This window comes from Drosophila arizonae, chromosome 4 (genome assembly GCF_054131065.1).
Source record: "Drosophila arizonae isolate 15081-1271.41 chromosome 4, UAZ_ARI_1.0, whole genome shotgun sequence".
NCBI lineage: Eukaryota > Metazoa > Arthropoda > Insecta > Diptera > Drosophilidae > Drosophila > Drosophila arizonae.
This window is the reverse complement of record NC_142924.1, coordinates 12,873,098-12,889,184: the sequence shown is the minus strand read 5'-3', so window position 1 is coordinate 12,889,184 and position 16,087 is coordinate 12,873,098. Positions and strand designations below refer to the sequence as shown.

General features: G+C 46.9%; 6 protein-coding genes across 7 annotated transcripts; 1 reads left to right on the top strand and 5 right to left on the bottom strand.

Annotated features, from left to right (window-relative positions):
- Window positions 1-709: 709 nt before the first annotated feature.
- LOC108613419 (uncharacterized) lies at window positions 710-1,468 on the top strand. Its single transcript, XM_018006861.2, has 2 exons — window positions 710-826; window positions 934-1,468. Exons 1-2 carry the CDS (start codon window positions 793-795, stop codon window positions 1,020-1,022), a joined length of 123 nt encoding a protein of 40 aa, XP_017862350.1. The 5' UTR covers window positions 710-792; the 3' UTR covers window positions 1,023-1,468.
- A 272-nt stretch (window positions 1,469-1,740) lies between these two features.
- LOC108613415 (uncharacterized) lies at window positions 1,741-2,503 on the bottom strand. Its single transcript, XM_018006858.2, has 2 exons — window positions 2,202-2,503; window positions 1,741-2,138 (listed from the first exon to the last, which is right to left on the bottom strand). Exons 1-2 carry the CDS (start codon window positions 2,257-2,259, stop codon window positions 1,852-1,854), a joined length of 345 nt encoding a protein of 114 aa, XP_017862347.1. The 5' UTR covers window positions 2,260-2,503; the 3' UTR covers window positions 1,741-1,851.
- A 144-nt stretch (window positions 2,504-2,647) lies between these two features.
- LOC108613416 (BG642312) lies at window positions 2,648-3,204 on the bottom strand. Its single transcript, XM_018006859.2, has 2 exons — window positions 3,063-3,204; window positions 2,648-2,999 (listed from the first exon to the last, which is right to left on the bottom strand). The coding sequence occupies exons 1-2, from the start codon at window positions 3,082-3,084 to the stop codon at window positions 2,773-2,775; spliced, it is 249 nt and encodes an 82-aa protein (XP_017862348.1). The 5' UTR covers window positions 3,085-3,204; the 3' UTR covers window positions 2,648-2,772.
- Window positions 3,205-3,435: 231 nt separating this feature from the next.
- LOC108613418 (uncharacterized) lies at window positions 3,436-4,196 on the bottom strand. Its single transcript, XM_018006860.2, has 3 exons — window positions 4,019-4,196; window positions 3,800-3,964; window positions 3,436-3,575 (listed from the first exon to the last, which is right to left on the bottom strand). The coding sequence occupies exons 1-3, from the start codon at window positions 4,050-4,052 to the stop codon at window positions 3,469-3,471; spliced, it is 306 nt and encodes a 101-aa protein (XP_017862349.1). The 5' UTR covers window positions 4,053-4,196; the 3' UTR covers window positions 3,436-3,468.
- A 140-nt stretch (window positions 4,197-4,336) lies between these two features.
- On the bottom strand, window positions 4,337-9,328 carry LOC108613408 (multidrug resistance protein homolog 65). 2 transcript variants are annotated; one of them, XM_089468933.1, is made up of 12 exons: window positions 9,078-9,328; window positions 8,729-9,026; window positions 8,427-8,672; window positions 8,194-8,365; window positions 7,356-8,139; window positions 7,198-7,298; window positions 7,033-7,144; window positions 6,258-6,972; window positions 5,627-6,187; window positions 5,194-5,569; window positions 4,784-5,140; window positions 4,337-4,717 (listed from the first exon to the last, which is right to left on the bottom strand). In XM_089468933.1, the coding sequence occupies exons 2-12, from the start codon at window positions 9,016-9,018 to the stop codon at window positions 4,517-4,519; spliced, it is 3,915 nt and encodes a 1,304-aa protein (XP_089325059.1). In that variant the 5' UTR covers window positions 9,019-9,026; window positions 9,078-9,328; the 3' UTR covers window positions 4,337-4,516. The 2 variants fall into 2 exon arrangements, with proteins under 2 accessions (XP_089325059.1, XP_017862335.1); XM_018006846.2 differs by having other exon boundaries at window positions 8,729-9,328.
- A 1,279-nt stretch (window positions 9,329-10,607) lies between these two features.
- Mdr65 (Multi drug resistance 65) lies at window positions 10,608-15,872 on the bottom strand. The gene is made up of 14 exons (XM_018006847.2): window positions 15,737-15,872; window positions 15,057-15,377; window positions 14,732-14,977; window positions 14,499-14,670; window positions 14,130-14,444; window positions 13,615-14,071; window positions 13,452-13,552; window positions 13,278-13,389; window positions 12,941-13,216; window positions 12,178-12,883; window positions 11,811-12,107; window positions 11,377-11,743; window positions 10,961-11,317; window positions 10,608-10,897 (listed from the first exon to the last, which is right to left on the bottom strand). Exons 2-14 carry the CDS (start codon window positions 15,362-15,364, stop codon window positions 10,700-10,702), a joined length of 3,912 nt encoding a protein of 1,303 aa, XP_017862336.1. The 5' UTR covers window positions 15,365-15,377; window positions 15,737-15,872; the 3' UTR covers window positions 10,608-10,699.
- Between the last annotated feature and the right edge of the window lie 215 nt (window positions 15,873-16,087).

Here is a 16,087-nt window from a genome sequence, read left to right as displayed (position 1 = left end):
CGACAGCTGTTGGCATTTGCAGCGAAACTTAGCGAAACGTATCGAAACTGGTTGCAATTGCATTGCAGTTCTTGCAATGACAAAAAACTCTAAGATAATCGGACTGATAAAGACGGCTATGAGTGTCAAAAGTTTTCGTTTGGCCTCAATTTGGCTCGTTACCAGCTGCGTTCGCCACACTGTGCAGGCGGCCGCCCCATGGATGCAAACGAGTTCTGATGACGTAACACGCTACGTTGACGTTATTGTTGTTGTTGCTGCTGTTGTTATTGTCGATGCTGTTTCTTGCAACTCACGCAAATGAACGTTAAAGTGCATGGGCAAATAGAAAAAAATAACAAACTATAAATTGAATAGATATTTTCTAGAAGCATGCATATGCATGTGTATGTGTGACAGTTCGATTGCAACATCAGCTAGAAGTTCTTAGCTCAAGCACATTGGTGCAAAAGCAGCAGAGAAACATAAATAAGCTTTGCTTATGTAGTTAATAGATTTCAGCTCTCAATTTCTTGCCTATTCATGCCCTTATTCACACATGCTAAACAAATCAATTAACGCCTCAATTTAATTCAATGAATCGTGCAATTTGTTGTTGCTGTTGCATTCGAAACCAGTCCAGCTAAGCCTAGGCCCACTGTGCGCTAACGCTGACGCTGGCGCTGATGCCGGCGCCAGCGCTGGCGTCAACGCTCACCTACGTTTCCATTTATTTATTCGCAGTTGATTTTCGGTTTTCGTGCTCAATTTCGTTCTAAGCCTCGGCGCGTGTGCATCGACGCAGTTCTCAACATGGTGCTGCTGAAAGTGATCAAATATCTTGTGGGTCAGTGTAACAGTGTCAACAAACACATATATCGTATATCGTACATACATATGTACATATCTGTATAGCTTAGCTAAAATCAAATGTTTTTGTTTTTTGTTGCATAGGCTGCGTGGTTCATGTCTGCAACGAGCTGTCCCAGAATATGAATTCACTCAACAAGATGTTCAAATATCACCTGCTCGAGGCGCATTAGCTAAGTTCAATTGAATTTCGAAATATGTATATAAATATCATACATAAATATAAGCACACCACCACATATATTATTAGTTACCGTTCAGCGAAAATATATTCATTTACACAAATGTTAATTATTGTTGTTCATCATTTTTGGCGTGTTAATTAAATCGAAAAGTGAGAACCAAATGCCAAGTGCATATCATGATATAGTATGTATATATGTATATCAAATATATATAAGTATGTTAAACCTTGTTCAGCGGCTTGCACAATCAACGCCTTCAATGGCTTTCGATTTCATTTTGTTATTGTGCAATCGTTGGTAAATAAATGTTTTACATTTTGTATTAATATTTATAAGTTTTAAATTAATTTTTAATTCTTTAAGTGCCCATGAATTTTCCCAGAATAAATTGGAATAGTTGTAGATTTTTGGAAATAAATCAACTAATAATTAAATATATGTAAGATATACAAAAAATCCCCAAACGCAAGTTTTCTATCGAACGCAATGGCCGAAAGCTCACGAATTTGTCAATAAGCAAACAAACCAGCAAAAACTTGATGTATGCCTAGTAAAAATTAACATATATTTGGATATGTGTATACTATATATAGTATGTATATCGTAGACAGTCGTGACGTCACATCAAACTGAGTTTCGAGTCGTGTGGCTAATTTGCATACAATGTCACGTTTGAATGACTTGTAAAAAAACCCAAAACATTAAATGAGTTTATAATTTATGTTTATATTTAGAACTAATTTCATACCTCCATAGAATATAACTTAAGCTGTACAACGGATTTCTATAATTAATATATATATAATTACACTCTTAATTATTCATTGCTAAAGAAGGTCCGACCAAAGCCCATTGCGTTGCTGACAAAGCTGAGCATGGACTTGATCATGCCGTGGGCATGCTTGGAGCTCTTCGTCGTCGTCTCCGAGTCTTGACGCTTGATCTTATTTGTGCCTTTGATGCTTCTGGATATCTGCTTGATCTCGGCACTGCTGAATATGCGCTCCACATCGGGTATGATCACTTTGCGGCCAAAATCCTCGGCGCTTATCTCGTTCTGGCGATCGTCCTCACTGCTGAAGTCAAACCACGATCTGCCCTCAACTGTAGAAGGAGAATTTCACAATGAGTTAAGAAGTTGAAGCCAGTGCAAATTCCTGGACTTACCAGACAACAGCAAGACGGAGCCGATAAGAAAGATTGATGAGAGCTTGGCTGGTGACATTTCCGTTAGCGTTAATCGACTTAATTCAACTGAATACTGCTGCAACTGCCGTGACCTGCTTTATAGATAGTAAGTCTTGCGCCAGCCGGTCGATCTACGTGATCTTCGTGCGGAATGCAAGAGGAACAACCGTATCTGCACGTTCCGAGCGAATAATTTTGAAAAGCTATTTTCCGTTTTATTTTAGCTGTCAGTTTTTAGCTGTTGCTCACTAGAATAACGGCATTCGAATATTTTCTTGCAGCTTCTTTTATTATTGAACTCTTATATGCTACATCCATAACCTAAGATGATTCTTTTTTTTTTTTTTTTTTTTTTTTTTTGGGTTTTCTGAAATGCTTGTCGTATGCCCTATAATTTCCATGTACCCTTAAATGCTCAGACATAATTTGACATAAGTCCAATGTCTTTTATTCGAAACTTAAGTGTAACCATATCCTATAATGACTGTAGACCCGTTAGTGTTGGAGCCTCGGCTGAAACCTCTTTGTACCGTATTCATCTTTACAATTCTTAGCTCAATTCATGTGTGTCAATCGCATTCGATATATCCTGTAGGACCTTGGGTCTTCGTGTCTTGTACTTGTACAGCTCATAGGCATTATCCAGCTCAGCATCGGCGTCTCGCTCGTCCTCCACTCCCGGCCATTGATCATAGAGCAGCTCCTGCAGCTCTCTATCTGGCGATCTTGTCGATCCCGTGGGCTGGCAGCCGACCACGCCCACAAATATGCTGAGTGCTGTAAGGGAACATGGATGTGAATGCGGACAAACGAACGAATTGCGGAGAATCAGAAACCAACCGAAGACTACTGTTAGACGCATTATTGAAGAGTGACTGACAAACCGCAGGAGGAACCCCACAACTTATATACATGGTCGTACTCGCGTCAACCCATTGACCGGCTCCCCGCAAATATTGGCAAATCATGCGAAGATTATGCAAAACAGTCCAGCCGATCAAATAATCAAGAAACAGAAGCTCAAAAACGGGGGCTCGAGGCGTCGTTTAGTCTCACGCTGCTTCGCAGATTACTGGGCAAATACGTTTGACGTCATTGGTGATAGAGAGACACACAAAAAAAGGTGATGAAAAAAAGCGTTGTCTGCAATTGTCCATCGATCGGCGCTTTGGCCAGACACCATTAATTATATATATTTCCCATAATACTGAAAGTTATTGTTGTCGTTTTATGTTTAGAACTGGTATCAATCTTTGGCGTGCCCGAAGAATATGGTCCAGCGTTCATATGTCGCCGTCTCTTCACACATATAAGTCTCCATCTGGCAGTAAACGTCACTGAAGTCGGTGTAGTCTGAACGAAACGAGTTTTGACTGTTTAAATTTCGGTAGCCAACAGCAACAATGAATGATTAAGAATCGGATATACCCTAGCGGTGGCTATTATTATGGTCTCACCAACCGTAGCACGCGCATGGAAAGTGAGCTTGACTGATGATTGATGATTGATGAAGTGGTTTAGGCTATGTTTAACTGAAGTGAAGCTTGTCTTGTGACTTGGTTAGGTTTGCTACGTACTCGCGCCCTCGCGACAAGCTGCAATATCCATATGGCATTTCGATGCGTATTTTCGTATGCACATAGTCTGCTCATCCAGACGGCAGATGGCGCTGCTGTCGTTTGCCTTGCCGCAGGACTGCTCCAGGGGACAAGCTGTGCTTACAGCTAGCACAGCTCTGTGGACTTGAAAAAACATATATATTACTTCATGTGATTAATCTTGTTAATCAGGCTTACACAACAGCAGCAATGCAATACTTTTGATAAGCATTCGGAAAATTATGGATAACCGTTCTATATAAAGCGCAATGCGCAACTAATTGCTCCACAGTATATTTCCCACACAGAAGCTATGTTTGTCTAAGGCAAACTAATTTTTAAAGATAAGATAACAAAAAATGAAGTAGCATCTATGGTAATGAGAAGCAAAGTGTAAGGTCAATGTGTTCCATAAAACTTAAAAATCTGTTTCGATCTATTTAAAGATTTGTATATGGTTAATTCCAACGAAGACCAAGTGTATATATATATATAAATATCAATAACATAAATATATAAAATTCTTTCAAAATCTCATCACTCTGCCACCCACAAATCAAGTTTGTCTGGTTTATTTACGGGATTATTTCTATTTCTAGCTTGTTTACAAAAACTGTTGCATACTTTTGTGGTCTATGGTTTGTGTCTCGGCTAAGCTAAACATATGCCTTTGCTATTGTTGCATAGTTGTGCGCATTATTTGGACTTGGCTTGACTGCGATACAATTTGGCATAGATGCCATTCTTGGCCAGCAGCTGGGCGTGTGTGCCCTGCTCGATGATGCGTCCGGTCTGAATCACACAGATGATATTGGCATTCTGCACCGTGGACAGGCGATGGGCAATCACGATGCAGGTGCGACCCGAGCAGGCGTAGTCCAGAGCCTGTTGCACCACCTGGCAAACAAGTTTGCAGATTGAATACAGTGCTTGCATTGCAGGCATACCACACACTCCACTTACCCTCTCACTTTGCATATCCAAGGCCGAGGTCGCTTCGTCCAGCAGCAGAATCTTGGGATTTCGCACCATGGCGCGTGCAATGGCAATGCGCTGCTTTTGGCCACCCGACAGCTGGGTGCCCTTGGCGCCCAACATGGTCTCGTATTGGGCGGGCAGTGTCATAATGAAATCGTGGGCATTTGCCATCTTGGCTGCGTCAATAATCTGCTGCATGGGCACGGTGCGTGAGGTGTCTCCATAGCTGATGTTCTCTGCGATGGTTTTCTCGAAGAGCGATGGCTCCTGCGAGACAATGCCCAGGCGACGACGCAGCGTCTTCAGCTCCATGTCCTGATGTATGCACTCCTGGTCGATGAGCTGAAGCAGGCATAGAGTCTATAATGATCCCTGGAGATTTTGATTCGACTTACAATCTTGCCCTCATCCGGATCATAGTAGCGCAGCAGCAGCTGAACACACGTGGACTTGCCCGAACCGGAGGCGCCTACCAGAGCAACCGTTTGACCCTGCAGCACGTCCAAATTAAAGTCCTTCAGCACCTCGTTATCGGGTCGTGATGGATACGAGAAATTGAGGCCACGATAGCTGACGCCCTGCTCCACAACGTTCGTCTTGCAGATCTTGCCATTGCCCATCTGATCCATAACATTTGGGGATTGTATCAGAGGCGAGCGATCGATGATCTCGTACATGCGTGTGGCGGAGAGCAGCGCCGCATTGAAGGCTGGCGTGAAGGCCAAGGACTGAGCCAAGATGAACAGACCATAGAGCATTGTGTTGGCGATTCTAGCAGTGGCAATATGATATATGATATGGAAGTGTCTTCTATGTAGTTGGACTCACTTCATGATCACTTCGAATTTGATTCTGCCCTCGGCACACATGAACCCGCCGTAGGTCAAGGTGACGGCGTAGCCGAAGAACATTAGCGTCATGCCCATGGCGTTAACCAATCCTCGCCACTTCAGACGGCTCTTTATTTGCAGGCGATATCGCTCCACCTCCACATCGTAGGCCTTGATCAGTTCCTCTTCTCTGCGCAGAGCTGCCACAGTTCGTATTTGTGCAATAGTTTCGGTGGCTATGCGACTCGTTTCCTCTAATACATTCTTCTCCTTCAGCGCCGACTTCTCACTGAACCTGGCCTCAAAGATTATGGAGCCCACCATGAACGGAGCTGTGCTCAGGCAGACGAGCGCCAGCTCCCAAGAATAGCTGAAGGCAATGGAGAAGCTGCAGATGAAGTTGGTGAGCGCCTGTATTATGTTGCTGAGCGGAAACCCGATAGCGCCTTGCACGCTGGCTGCATCGCCCGACAAGCGAGCGGAGAGCGCCCCCACACTGTTCTCCTTCTCATCAAACCAGCCCATTTCCTGCTTCATAATGGCGCTAAATGTCTTGGAGCTGTGCAGTAAAAAAGCCACTTGAGTAGGTGAGTGAGGAAGGAGTAGAAATCAAATATCTTTTGCCTTACCGCATGCGCGAGGTTAGCCACACTCCGGCTAGATTATAGAAAAAGGTTTGCACGAAGCAGAAGATGCCCACACAGACGCCAATCACCACGGTGATGATGGACATGGACGAGCTGTGCGCCAGCACCGCCTCTTCCGTGGGCTCGGCCAGCGAGGCATACAGCTCTGCCAGCACAATGGAGAAGGCTGGCATGGCGCAGCCATAGAGTCCGGCGCATATGGTGCCAATGATCAGGAAAGACCACTCGGGGCGTGCTGTGGCCAGGACTCGCAGGAATGTACGCGGATAGCTGATGCTCTTTGCATTTGCGGACTTCTCCAGCTCTTCGGCGGCTTGTTTCTGACTTTGATGCAAGCCCTTCATTGGAAACTCCAAGTTTTTATCTAGGGATTTCACAGAGTTTCTATGGAATTGCTCCACATCCTTGGACAGCTTGCGTGGCAGCTGCTCAGGCAGCTCCTCATGGAGTAGCTCATCAGCATTGTCGTCATATTCATGGGCTGCTACCATTTTGTAGTAGTGTCCCTCCAGCTTCATGAGATCCTCATGGGTGCCCTGCTCCACCGCCTTGCCGTTCTCGATGTAAAATATTTGATCAGCATGCCTGATCGCGGACAAGCGATGCGAGACAACGAGCGTGGTGCGTCCCTTGGAGGCCTTATCCAAGGCAGCTTGAACCAGTTTCTCGGAGTGATAGTCCAACGCGGAGGTGGCCTCTGCAAGGAGTGCTAACTGTAGTTCCTGGTGCTCGGGAGGTATCCGAATTGCGGACTTACCATCTAGGAGAAGTATCTTGGGATTCTGTATAAGGGCTCTAGCTATGGCAATGCGTTGGCGCTGTCCGCCTGACAGCTGAACACCCTTCTCGCTAATGTGCGTGTCATAGCCCTGGCGAAGAGAGAAGCTTAGATAGTGTATATGACTTCCCTGAGAGATCTCACATTATCCAGCGCAATGATAAACTCGTGCGCATTGGCGGCTTTGGCAGAATCCTCGAGCTCCTTTTGGGTAGCCAGCGGCTTGCCATGGCGAATGTTTTCAGCTGACGAGGAAACTTTTACTATCGATTCATTGCAGTTTATTATCTAAAGATACCCACCAATGGTGCCCTGGAAGAGCACGGGCTCTTGGCCAACCACAGCTATATTGGAGCGCAACCAGTTGAGGTTATATTTCCTCACATCCTCGCCGTCCAAAAACACTTGTCCGAATACTGGGTCATAGAAACGTTGGAGCAGTTGCACACAGGTGGACTTGCCACAGCCCGAGGAGCCAACCAATGCCACAGTTTGACCTTCCCTGACGGTGACGTTGAGTCCTCTCAGCACAATAATATCCTTTCGTGCGGGATACTGAAAGAACACGTCCCGAAACTCAATGTTGCCTTTCAGGCCGTAGTTGAGTATCTTGCCAGCCTTGGAGAGCGGATCGATAAGGGACACGCGATCAATAACATCATAGATGGCGCGCGCTGATCCCCGGGCCATGGCAAAGGTCTCCAAGAAGGGGGAAGTCCGTGAGAGTTGATTGGCGCCCACAATGATGCCCGAAATCACAATCATGACGATCGCTGGGGTATACTTGCGCTCCTCGATAGGCATATCGCTGGCCCGATCGTGCAGAATCAAATTGGCGCCGTACCAAAAGGCGCCCGCGCCCACAATGAACATCATGGCCTTCATGACCGTATCGCTGAGGCCGGAGAAGGCGCCCTTCCACTTGCCCGCCTTGAGGGCGGGCTTGAGCAGGGTGTCGTAGCGTGTCGACTCGGAGTGCTCGCCTCCAAATGCCACCACAGTGCGTATGGCTCCGATTACCTCCTCCACAACCGAGCTGGCGCGCACATAGGAGCTCTGCTCCCGCGCCGTGAGCTTGCTTTGGTACTGTGGGGTTGATTGTTAGAGACTATATTTGCTGGACAACATAGCACCACTCACGTGAGCAACCACTGAGTTCACCACCATGGTCAGGGGTATGTAGAAGAACATGGCCAAGGCCAGTTTCCAGCCATAGACAAAGGATATGATGACGCTAATGGCCACATCGCAAATGATGGTTACAAAGTGTCCCAGATTCTCAGCTATGCCCGTGCGTATTTTTTCCATGTTACTGAAAGTGATTCAGTCAGTAAATCAGAGTACTTCAATTGGGATGCGACACCTCTACCTACTCCGTTATGCGCACGGCAAAGTTCTGATCCTTGGCCATGTCGTGCCAGCCGATCTCCTGCCTGACCGTCGCCTTGAAGAACTCCCGCCTCATGCTTACCGTCAGCTTGAGAGCCAGATGATTGAATATGTTCACAAAGGTCATGCCGGAAAAGAGCATCAAGAGCGAGTCAAGGGTCATCAGAATGCCGAATGCGACGCTATCTTTGCGCAGCTCCTGCATATTCTCCTCATAGCTGGCATTGGTGCTATAAGAAACGGGCCTTAAGAGCGGGCATGAGCTTAGATGCGGGGCTAGACTCACAGCTGCTTGCCGCCACCAAACAAAGGCAGCGCCTTGGTGCCCGAGCTGGTTCCCACGCCCAGGCTGCGGTCAATGAACATGGCCACCAGCTCGCTGTAGACAATGATGGCAATGGGAAACACCAGAGCATGCAGGAGCGCTGCGATCAGGGCACAGACGAGCAGCAGATAGTCGATGCCACGAGCATAGCGAAAGAGCTGGTAATAGTTGACAGTTTCCATTTGGGGCTGTTTCGATTTAATTTGCTTCGCTTCTGCCTGGCCAGCGTCGTCCGCATCGCCATTCTGCATGTTGGGCTCTGCCATTGACGTAGTTAAAGACAGCTAATTTTTCGCCTATAATCATTTACCCTCGGGGTCAATTAATAGTTAGCGTGCAACGAATCTCTGTCTGCAGGTGGACACTGAGGGGAGGTGACCCCGCAGCTGGCTAGATCTGTTTACTGTACGATCTCTGGTGCTAGATGTTCTCTTGACATAACGCAGAATATCTGTGCTTATTTTTGTTTGTTTCTTGACTCGATTGCTTTCGGGTTCTCTATGCGCTGTACCGATTCGTTTGAAAGGCGAACTCGAACTGTCGATTTGGCTAGTGAGAGATTCGTCTTTTATCAATTTCGTTTCTGCTAATGTTCAAATGACTGAAAGAGCGCAAATAGTTTTGAGTGAAAATGCATTTCTGCGCTCGCAGCTTTTGCAATTTCTCTTATTTTATTTTTAATAAAATTCAATTGGATTGATTTTTCTCAAGGTTCAGAATGTGTAGGAAATGTGCAGAGGTCGGTCGTTAAGTTGTGCATAGTTTTCTAATGATATTTCATAAAATATGTTAACATTCAGCAGAGCAGAGGTCAGCAGAGCATTCCTTAGGCTACTAAAGAGTTATCTGGGTGTAAATTCGATAAATGCTCTGTAAGCTGTTTTAGCTTGCTGTCTTATCAATGCTAGCTATTCTAATATTTGCATTTAAACCTAATTATCGCGACATTGACATCTAATTGTCTTTTGTGTAATAGCTGGCATAAAGATTAACATTATCACGATCTTAAATGGTAAGCGAAGTGCATAGAATTTGCTAACTGATAAAAAAATGTTATAATATCGCAAAAGTGGCATGAGCCAAGCATTTTTAGTTTTCCAAATGCGGATGTACGACGCAGGGCTTCGGTTTCAGCTTCAGTTACAGTATTATTTATCATTTAATAAGCCTCAGCCTGAAGCCATCTAGATCTAAAGGTTCGTATTGTACTGGGTATTAAAGTTACGTGTCGTATACTTGATATGATGAGTCTCTTAACGATCGATTCACACACTAGCTATTGAACATTTTATTTTTATTTTTCCTTATTTAGTTGTTTAAAGTAAGGCCATGGGGCTAATAATGCTCAGTATTTAATGAAAAATTCGATAATGTTATGTCTCAATTTTAATTTTACTTATTATATTTAAGCAAGTGCTCAATAACGTAATGCCCGGTAATGTTAACTTAACATACACTGTTAACGTTTCCCTAGCGCGCTCGCATGCGCTGCTTTGATCCTGCTTTGCTGTTTGTGGTGAGTTGGCGGCTTTCCTTGAACATTCGTGGTGAGTAGCAGCTCTCTTATAGGTAGTTTTCTCTATTGGTGGTGAATTGCGGCTTCACTGGAATGCATGCGCTTCTGCTGTTGGTGAGTACCAGATTCGTTCAGCATTATTTTCTCTGTGGGGAGTAGCAGCTCTCTCTTCATTACGCGGCTCAGTGGCTTGAGTTTTTTATTGTTCCACTTTCCAGTGTAACTTTTATATGTAGTAACGAATGCTAAATTCTAGCTGGCAGCAATGCGTGAAATTGTGTTATATCACAGCTGCTATGCGCTGCCACAGGTGATTTGGAAAAATACTGAGCATTATAAGAAAGTTTATTGAAAAATAGTTTGCAGACGTACAAATAGTAATGGAAAAATCTCAAATAAATGGATCCTTTCAAATCTCAATGATCCTTTTGGGTCCTGTGCAGCTTGGCATAGATGCCGCGTTGGGCAATCAGCTGCAAATGTGTGCCTTGCTCCACAATTCTGCCGCCCTGCACAACACAAATGACGTCAGCATTTTGAATCGTCGAGAGGCGATGGGCAATCACAATGCAGGTGCGTCCAGAGCAGGCCAAGTCCAAAGCTTGCTGAACCAACTGTCGGTCAAGTGGAGAGAGTAAGTTAGGGATTTCTCTTATTAAGGTCAACTGTCTGCTTACCCGTTCGCCTTGCAAGTCCAGAGCTGAGGTGGCCTCGTCCAGCAACAGGATCTGTGGGTTCCTAACCAGAGCACGAGCGATGGCCACGCGTTGCTTCTGGCCACCGGACAGCTGTGTGCCTCGTGCTCCCATGCGCGTCTCGTAGCCATTGGGCAACGAGGTGATGAAGCTGTGGGCATTGGCGCTCTTGGCAGCTGCAATTATCTCCGCCATGGGCACAGTGCGACGATTGTCTCCGAAGGCAATGTTCTCGGCAATGGTGCGCTCAAAGAGCGACGGCTCCTGTGAGACAATGCCCAGCTTACGGCGTACGCCATCCAGTGTTAGATCGTGCTGAATGTCATCTTGATCAATGTGCTGTGGGCATGGGAAACATTTAAGGAATATCTATTGATGTTGCCTGGTGAATGGCTTACAATGCTGCCCTCATCTGGGTCGTAGTAACGTTGCAACAGTTGCACGCATGTGGACTTGCCGCACCCGGAATGCCCAACCAGAGCTACCGTTTGACCCTGCAGCACCTCCAAGTCCAGCCCATTCAGAATCTTTTCATCCGGTCGCGTGGGATAACGGAATTCGATGCCGCGATAGCGCACGCCCTCAAAGAGATTCAGTTGCTTGGCCAGCGTATTCTTGATAGTGCCCATGGGTGAGACAATACGCGGCTTGCGATCCAGAATCTGGAACAGACGATGGCCAGCGACCAAGGCGGCGGTAAAGGCAGGGGTAAAGGCCAGCGATTGGGCCAACATCATGGAGCCATACAGCAGTGTCTCAGATACCCTGTGAGTCGGGCACAGATATAGATAAATAATCAGCTTTTATAATATGGAGTGAACGGTTAACCCACTTGATAATATCCTGGAACGGCACCTGACCTTCGGATACCAGAACGCCGCCGTAGCAGAGCGCCACGGCGTAGGCAAAGAACGCGGAAGCCTGCATGGTGGAGTTGAGGACTCCACGCCAGCGCAGCTTCTGTCGAATGAGAATCTCCACACGCTGAATCTCTTCCGTGTATTGCTTAATAACCTCAGCTTCGCGTCGCAGGCCAGCGATGGTTCGCACATTCGTAATGGACTCAGTGGCAATGCGAGAGGCCTCCTCTAAGACTTGTTTCTCTCTAATCAAGGCGTTCGACATCATTCTGGAAATTTTAAATTGAAGTTCACATATGTGGAGTATACGAAACATAGAGCACCTATTGATTCACTCACTTCGCCTCTAGTATGACCGAGCCAACTATAATGGGGCAGTTGGCCAAACACAGCAACGCCAGCTTCCAATTATAGTACATGGAAACCGATACGCCCGAAATGAAGTTCGCTAGAGCTTGAATCATGCCGCTCAGCGGATAGCCAATGGCACCCTGCACTCCGGCTGCCTCGCCAGATAAGCGCGCTGAGAGCGCACCAACCGAGTTCTGCTCCTCATCGAACCAGCCGATCTCCTGGCTGAGCATCGCCTTAAAGGTCATCGCGCGTACACGTGTGGTCAGCCAGACGCCGGCGTAGTTGAAGAGATAGGTCTGCAGAAAGCAGATCAGTCCGGTGATCACAGCGATGCCCAAGCACGCCCAGGAGAGCGCAGCAGTGCGACTGAGCGCCACCTTTTCGTCCTGCTCAGCGAGTGCAGCATAGAACTCGCCAAAGATGATGGAGAAGGCCGGATAGAGACAGCCCACAGCAATGGCCGAAATGCCGCCGAATATCAGGTAACACCACTCGGGGCGTGCTAGCCCTATGATTCTTGCAAAGATCTTGAAGAATTGTGGCTTCTGCGCTGGCACAATCTCCTTTTCCTTATTGCTGTCCTTGATGAACTTCACAATCGGCTCATCGAACTGCACGCTGTTCTTCTGATTCTTCTCAAAATTGAGCGGACTTGTCTCAAAGGACTTTTCGTACAGCGCTAGACTCTTGCCTGCAAATCAAGTTGGCCTGAGACAATTGTTGATTTACGATTACTTTCTGAGCTTACGCTTTGCCTCGTCTACATTCTCTTCGTTTTCTTGATCCTCCGGCATCTTGAAGTCACCTGCTTTGACCATGTTGTAGTAGGCGCCCTCCAAAGCCATCAGATCATCATGTGAGCCCTCCTCCAGCACCTTGCCCTCGTTGATAAAAACGATTTTATCTGCACCACGAATGGCGGACAGTCTGTGGGATACCACAATTGTGGTGCGTCCTTTGCTGGCCAGGTCCAGCGCCTGTTGCACCAGTTTCTCGGAGTTATAGTCCAAGGCCGAGGTGGCCTCTGAGAATTAGAGAGGATGTATACGTATATGTATATGGCTTTTGTAGTTAGTTTTCTTTACCATCCAGCAATAAGATCTTGGGATTCTGTATCAGGGCACGAGCAATGGCGATGCGTTGCTTTTGACCGCCAGACAGTTGAGAACCACGCTCGCCAATCATAGTGCGATAGCTCTACAGGAAAAAGGATTAGAGATCGAAGGGTCAAGGGATCACACTCTCTTCTCGCCACTCACCTCTGGCAGCTGACTAATGAAGTCATGAGCACCGGCTTGCTTGGCAGCTGCTTCGATTTCCTTCTGCGTGGCATTCGGTTTGCCATAGCTAATATTTTGACCTAACAAGAGATCAGATATGCGTAAAATACTACTACATATATCTGGGAGCGGCACAAGTTACCTATGGTGCCCATGAACAGCACCGGCTCCTGCCCGACCACAGCAATATTGGAGCGCAGCCACTGAATATTATATTTGCGTATGTCCAGCTCATCCAGCAGCACAGCGCCAAAGACGGGATCGTAGAAGCGTTGCAATAGCTGTATGCAAGTGGATTTTCCACAGCCCGAGGAACCCACTAGAGCCACCGTTTGACCCGCTCTGATCTTGATATTCAAGCCGCGATGCACAATAATCTCTGGACGCGCAGGATAGCGAAAGAAGACATCCTGGAACTCAATATCGCCGCGCAGGCCATAGTTCAAAAGCTTGCCATCCGTGGACAGGGGATCGATTTTGGAGGGCAGGTCAATGACCTTGAACAAACTAGTGGCACAGCCACGCGCGGTGGCAAATGACTCGAGGAACGGCGCCGTACGGGCTATATTATCCGCGCCCACAATGATGCCAAAGAAGGCCTGTCAAGGTATAAGAGTTTAGTGGAGATATTCCGTGTTTTACCATGGCCACACCTACAATCATTAGAATGGCTGGCGTGTACTCCTTGTCCTCCACAAACCGATCGTCTATGATGAGATTCACGCCATACCAAAAAGCACCCGCGCAGGAGAGAAAGAGCATCGACTTCAGAATGGCATCGCTCAGGCCAGAGAAGGCGCCCTTCCATTGACTAGCCTTGCGAGCGGGCACCAGGAAGTTCTCGAAGCGCTCCACTTCGTGCTTCTCGCCACCGAAGGAGACAACGGTGCGTATGGCACTAAGGATCTCCTCTGCCAGATTTCCTGCGCCTGCATACGACTCCTGCTCGCGTGCCGTCAGCTTGCCTTGAGTCTGTGCGGAAGCGGAGCTGTAGAACTGGCGTTGACTGAGATCTTCTGAACTCACCTTGCCCACGTAGTAGTTGACGGCGATGACCAGCGGTATATAGCAGCTCACCGCCAGCGTCAGCTTCCAGCCGTAGCCAAAGGATATGCCCACCGTTATGATGAAGCCCACCACCAAATAGAGAAAGTGCCCCACTTTCTCCGAGATGCCATCGCGTATCTTCTCAATGTCACTGAGAGAAAGTGAGATCGGTGAGAAAGAGAGGAACTCTGAAGCTTTCCTCCAATACCTACTCGATCATGCTCTGTGCAAAGTTCTGCTTGGTAGCCAGATCGTGCCAGCCAATGTCCTGTCGCATCACCGACTCGAAGAGCTTGATGCGCATGCGCGTCACCTGCCGCAGGGCAACAAAGTTGAAGATGTCCACCGAAAATATGCCCGATATGAACATGATCAACGAGACTATAGTGAGCAGAATGCCATACGATATCGAGTCATCATACAGAGCCTCATTATTCTCTTCGCGTGTGGCATTCGTTCTGCGGTTTATCAAATCAAATTAAATCAGATATCATAAATCCCTGCTTATCTAACTGCTGTCAAGTTCGGGGCACTTACAGTTTTTTGCCGCCCCCGAAAATGGGCAGGGCATGCACCGTTGAGCTGGTGCCCACTTGCATGGCACGATCCACCAACATCGCCGTAAACTCACTGTAGACAATGACCACAGCGGGCAGCGTCAGCGCCTTGATGCAGCACATAAAGAAGCCGATGAAGAGCCAAAAGAGTTCGCAATATGTGGAGAAGCGAAACAGTTGCCAGAAGCTGATCGGCTCGGTGGGCTCCAGGCCAGCGGCCACTGGTATTTCCTCCCCAGACTTTGCATCGCTGGTCGTGACGGATGCCTCGTCCCGGTCCCGATCCATGCTGTGGCTGTAACTGACAGTTGAACAATTTAATGGGCTATTAGTCTTTAATGGGGCATCGATTCGAGCAGCAAGATTTTTATGCACGCACTACAACAACAACAAACACTTAGAAAGACCAATGGACGCCAAAAAGGTTAATTCAATTAGACGGCAATTCAAGAATCATTCCAACTGGCATTGCAAGTTTGTCGCCTGCTCTGCTATTGACCTCCGAGGTTAACTGGCGAGGTGCCATATACTAGTTATACTCGACAAATATTTCCACAGATTCTCACACCACAGATATAGGAAAATGACCCATTGATCAGGGCATTGCCGTCGATCTGCGGCGATCTTCACTGGTGCACATGTCCTCGCACGCATATTCACCTCTAGCACTTTATCCTTTCGATGGTATTTATTCCTATTTTATGGTTCACTCTTGTTCTGCCCTCTTATCGATCGTTACACTCGATCGCTACAGCGCGACTGACTGCAGACCGCTTGAGCACTGTCCATTTAAGTTTCCGCGGGTTCTGCTATGTTTCCCGATCTTAATTGATCGTACTCGAAAGAGCATGAATTGAACCTGCAAAGAGACGCTTTTGTCTTGGTGATCTTTAGTCTGAACAGCTCTTATACGCATGCTCTTATACTCTTATACAAGCCACTGTTGGCCTGCGCATGCAAATCTCCAATTCGTATTCTTATATATATATATTTTTTAGCTACCTCAACTAT

Bases quoted from the DNA above. Each gene is read 5' to 3' on its own strand.
- LOC108613419 (XM_018006861.2), top strand. From the start codon at position 793: ATGGTGCTGCTGAAAGTGATCAAATATCTTGTGG. The intron at 827-933 runs GTCAGTGTAACA...TTTGTTGCATAG, and splicing joins AGTGATCAAATATCTTGTGG to GCTGCGTGGTTCATGTCTGC.
- LOC108613415 (XM_018006858.2), bottom strand. From the start codon at position 2,259: ATGTCACCAGCCAAGCTCTCATCAATCTTTCTTATCGGCTCCGTCTTG. The intron at 2,139-2,201 runs GTAAGTCCAGGA...CTCCTTCTACAG, and splicing joins CTCCGTCTTGCTGTTGTCTG to TTGAGGGCAGATCGTGGTTT.
- LOC108613416 (XM_018006859.2), bottom strand. From the start codon at position 3,084: ATGCGTCTAACAGTAGTCTTCG. The intron at 3,000-3,062 runs GTTGGTTTCTGA...GTTCCCTTACAG, and splicing joins GCGTCTAACAGTAGTCTTCG to CACTCAGCATATTTGTGGGC.
- LOC108613418 (XM_018006860.2), bottom strand. From the start codon at position 4,052: ATGCTTATCAAAAGTATTGCATTGCTGCTGTTGT. The intron at 3,965-4,018 runs GTAAGCCTGATT...TGTTTTTTCAAG, and splicing joins TATTGCATTGCTGCTGTTGT to TCCACAGAGCTGTGCTAGCT. The intron at 3,576-3,799 runs GTACGTAGCAAA...CGTTTCGTTCAG, and splicing joins AGCTTGTCGCGAGGGCGCGA to ACTACACCGACTTCAGTGAC.
- LOC108613408 (XM_018006846.2), bottom strand. From the start codon at position 9,033: ATGGCAGAGCCCAACATGCAGAATGGCGATGCGGACGACGCTGGCCAG. The intron at 8,673-8,728 runs GTGAGTCTAGCC...CGTTTCTTATAG, and splicing joins TTTGGTGGCGGCAAGCAGCT to CACCAATGCCAGCTATGAGG. The intron at 8,366-8,426 runs GTAGGTAGAGGT...AATCACTTTCAG, and splicing joins TTTGCCGTGCGCATAACGGA to TAACATGGAAAAAATACGCA.
- Mdr65 (XM_018006847.2), bottom strand. From the start codon at position 15,364: ATGGATCGGGACCGGGACGAGGCATCCGTCACGACCAGCGATGCAAAG. The intron at 14,978-15,056 runs GTAAGTGCCCCG...GATAAACCGCAG, and splicing joins TTCGGGGGCGGCAAAAAACT to AACGAATGCCACACGCGAAG. The intron at 13,217-13,277 runs GTAAAGAAAACT...TCTAATTCTCAG, and splicing joins CAAGATCTTATTGCTGGATG to AGGCCACCTCGGCCTTGGAC.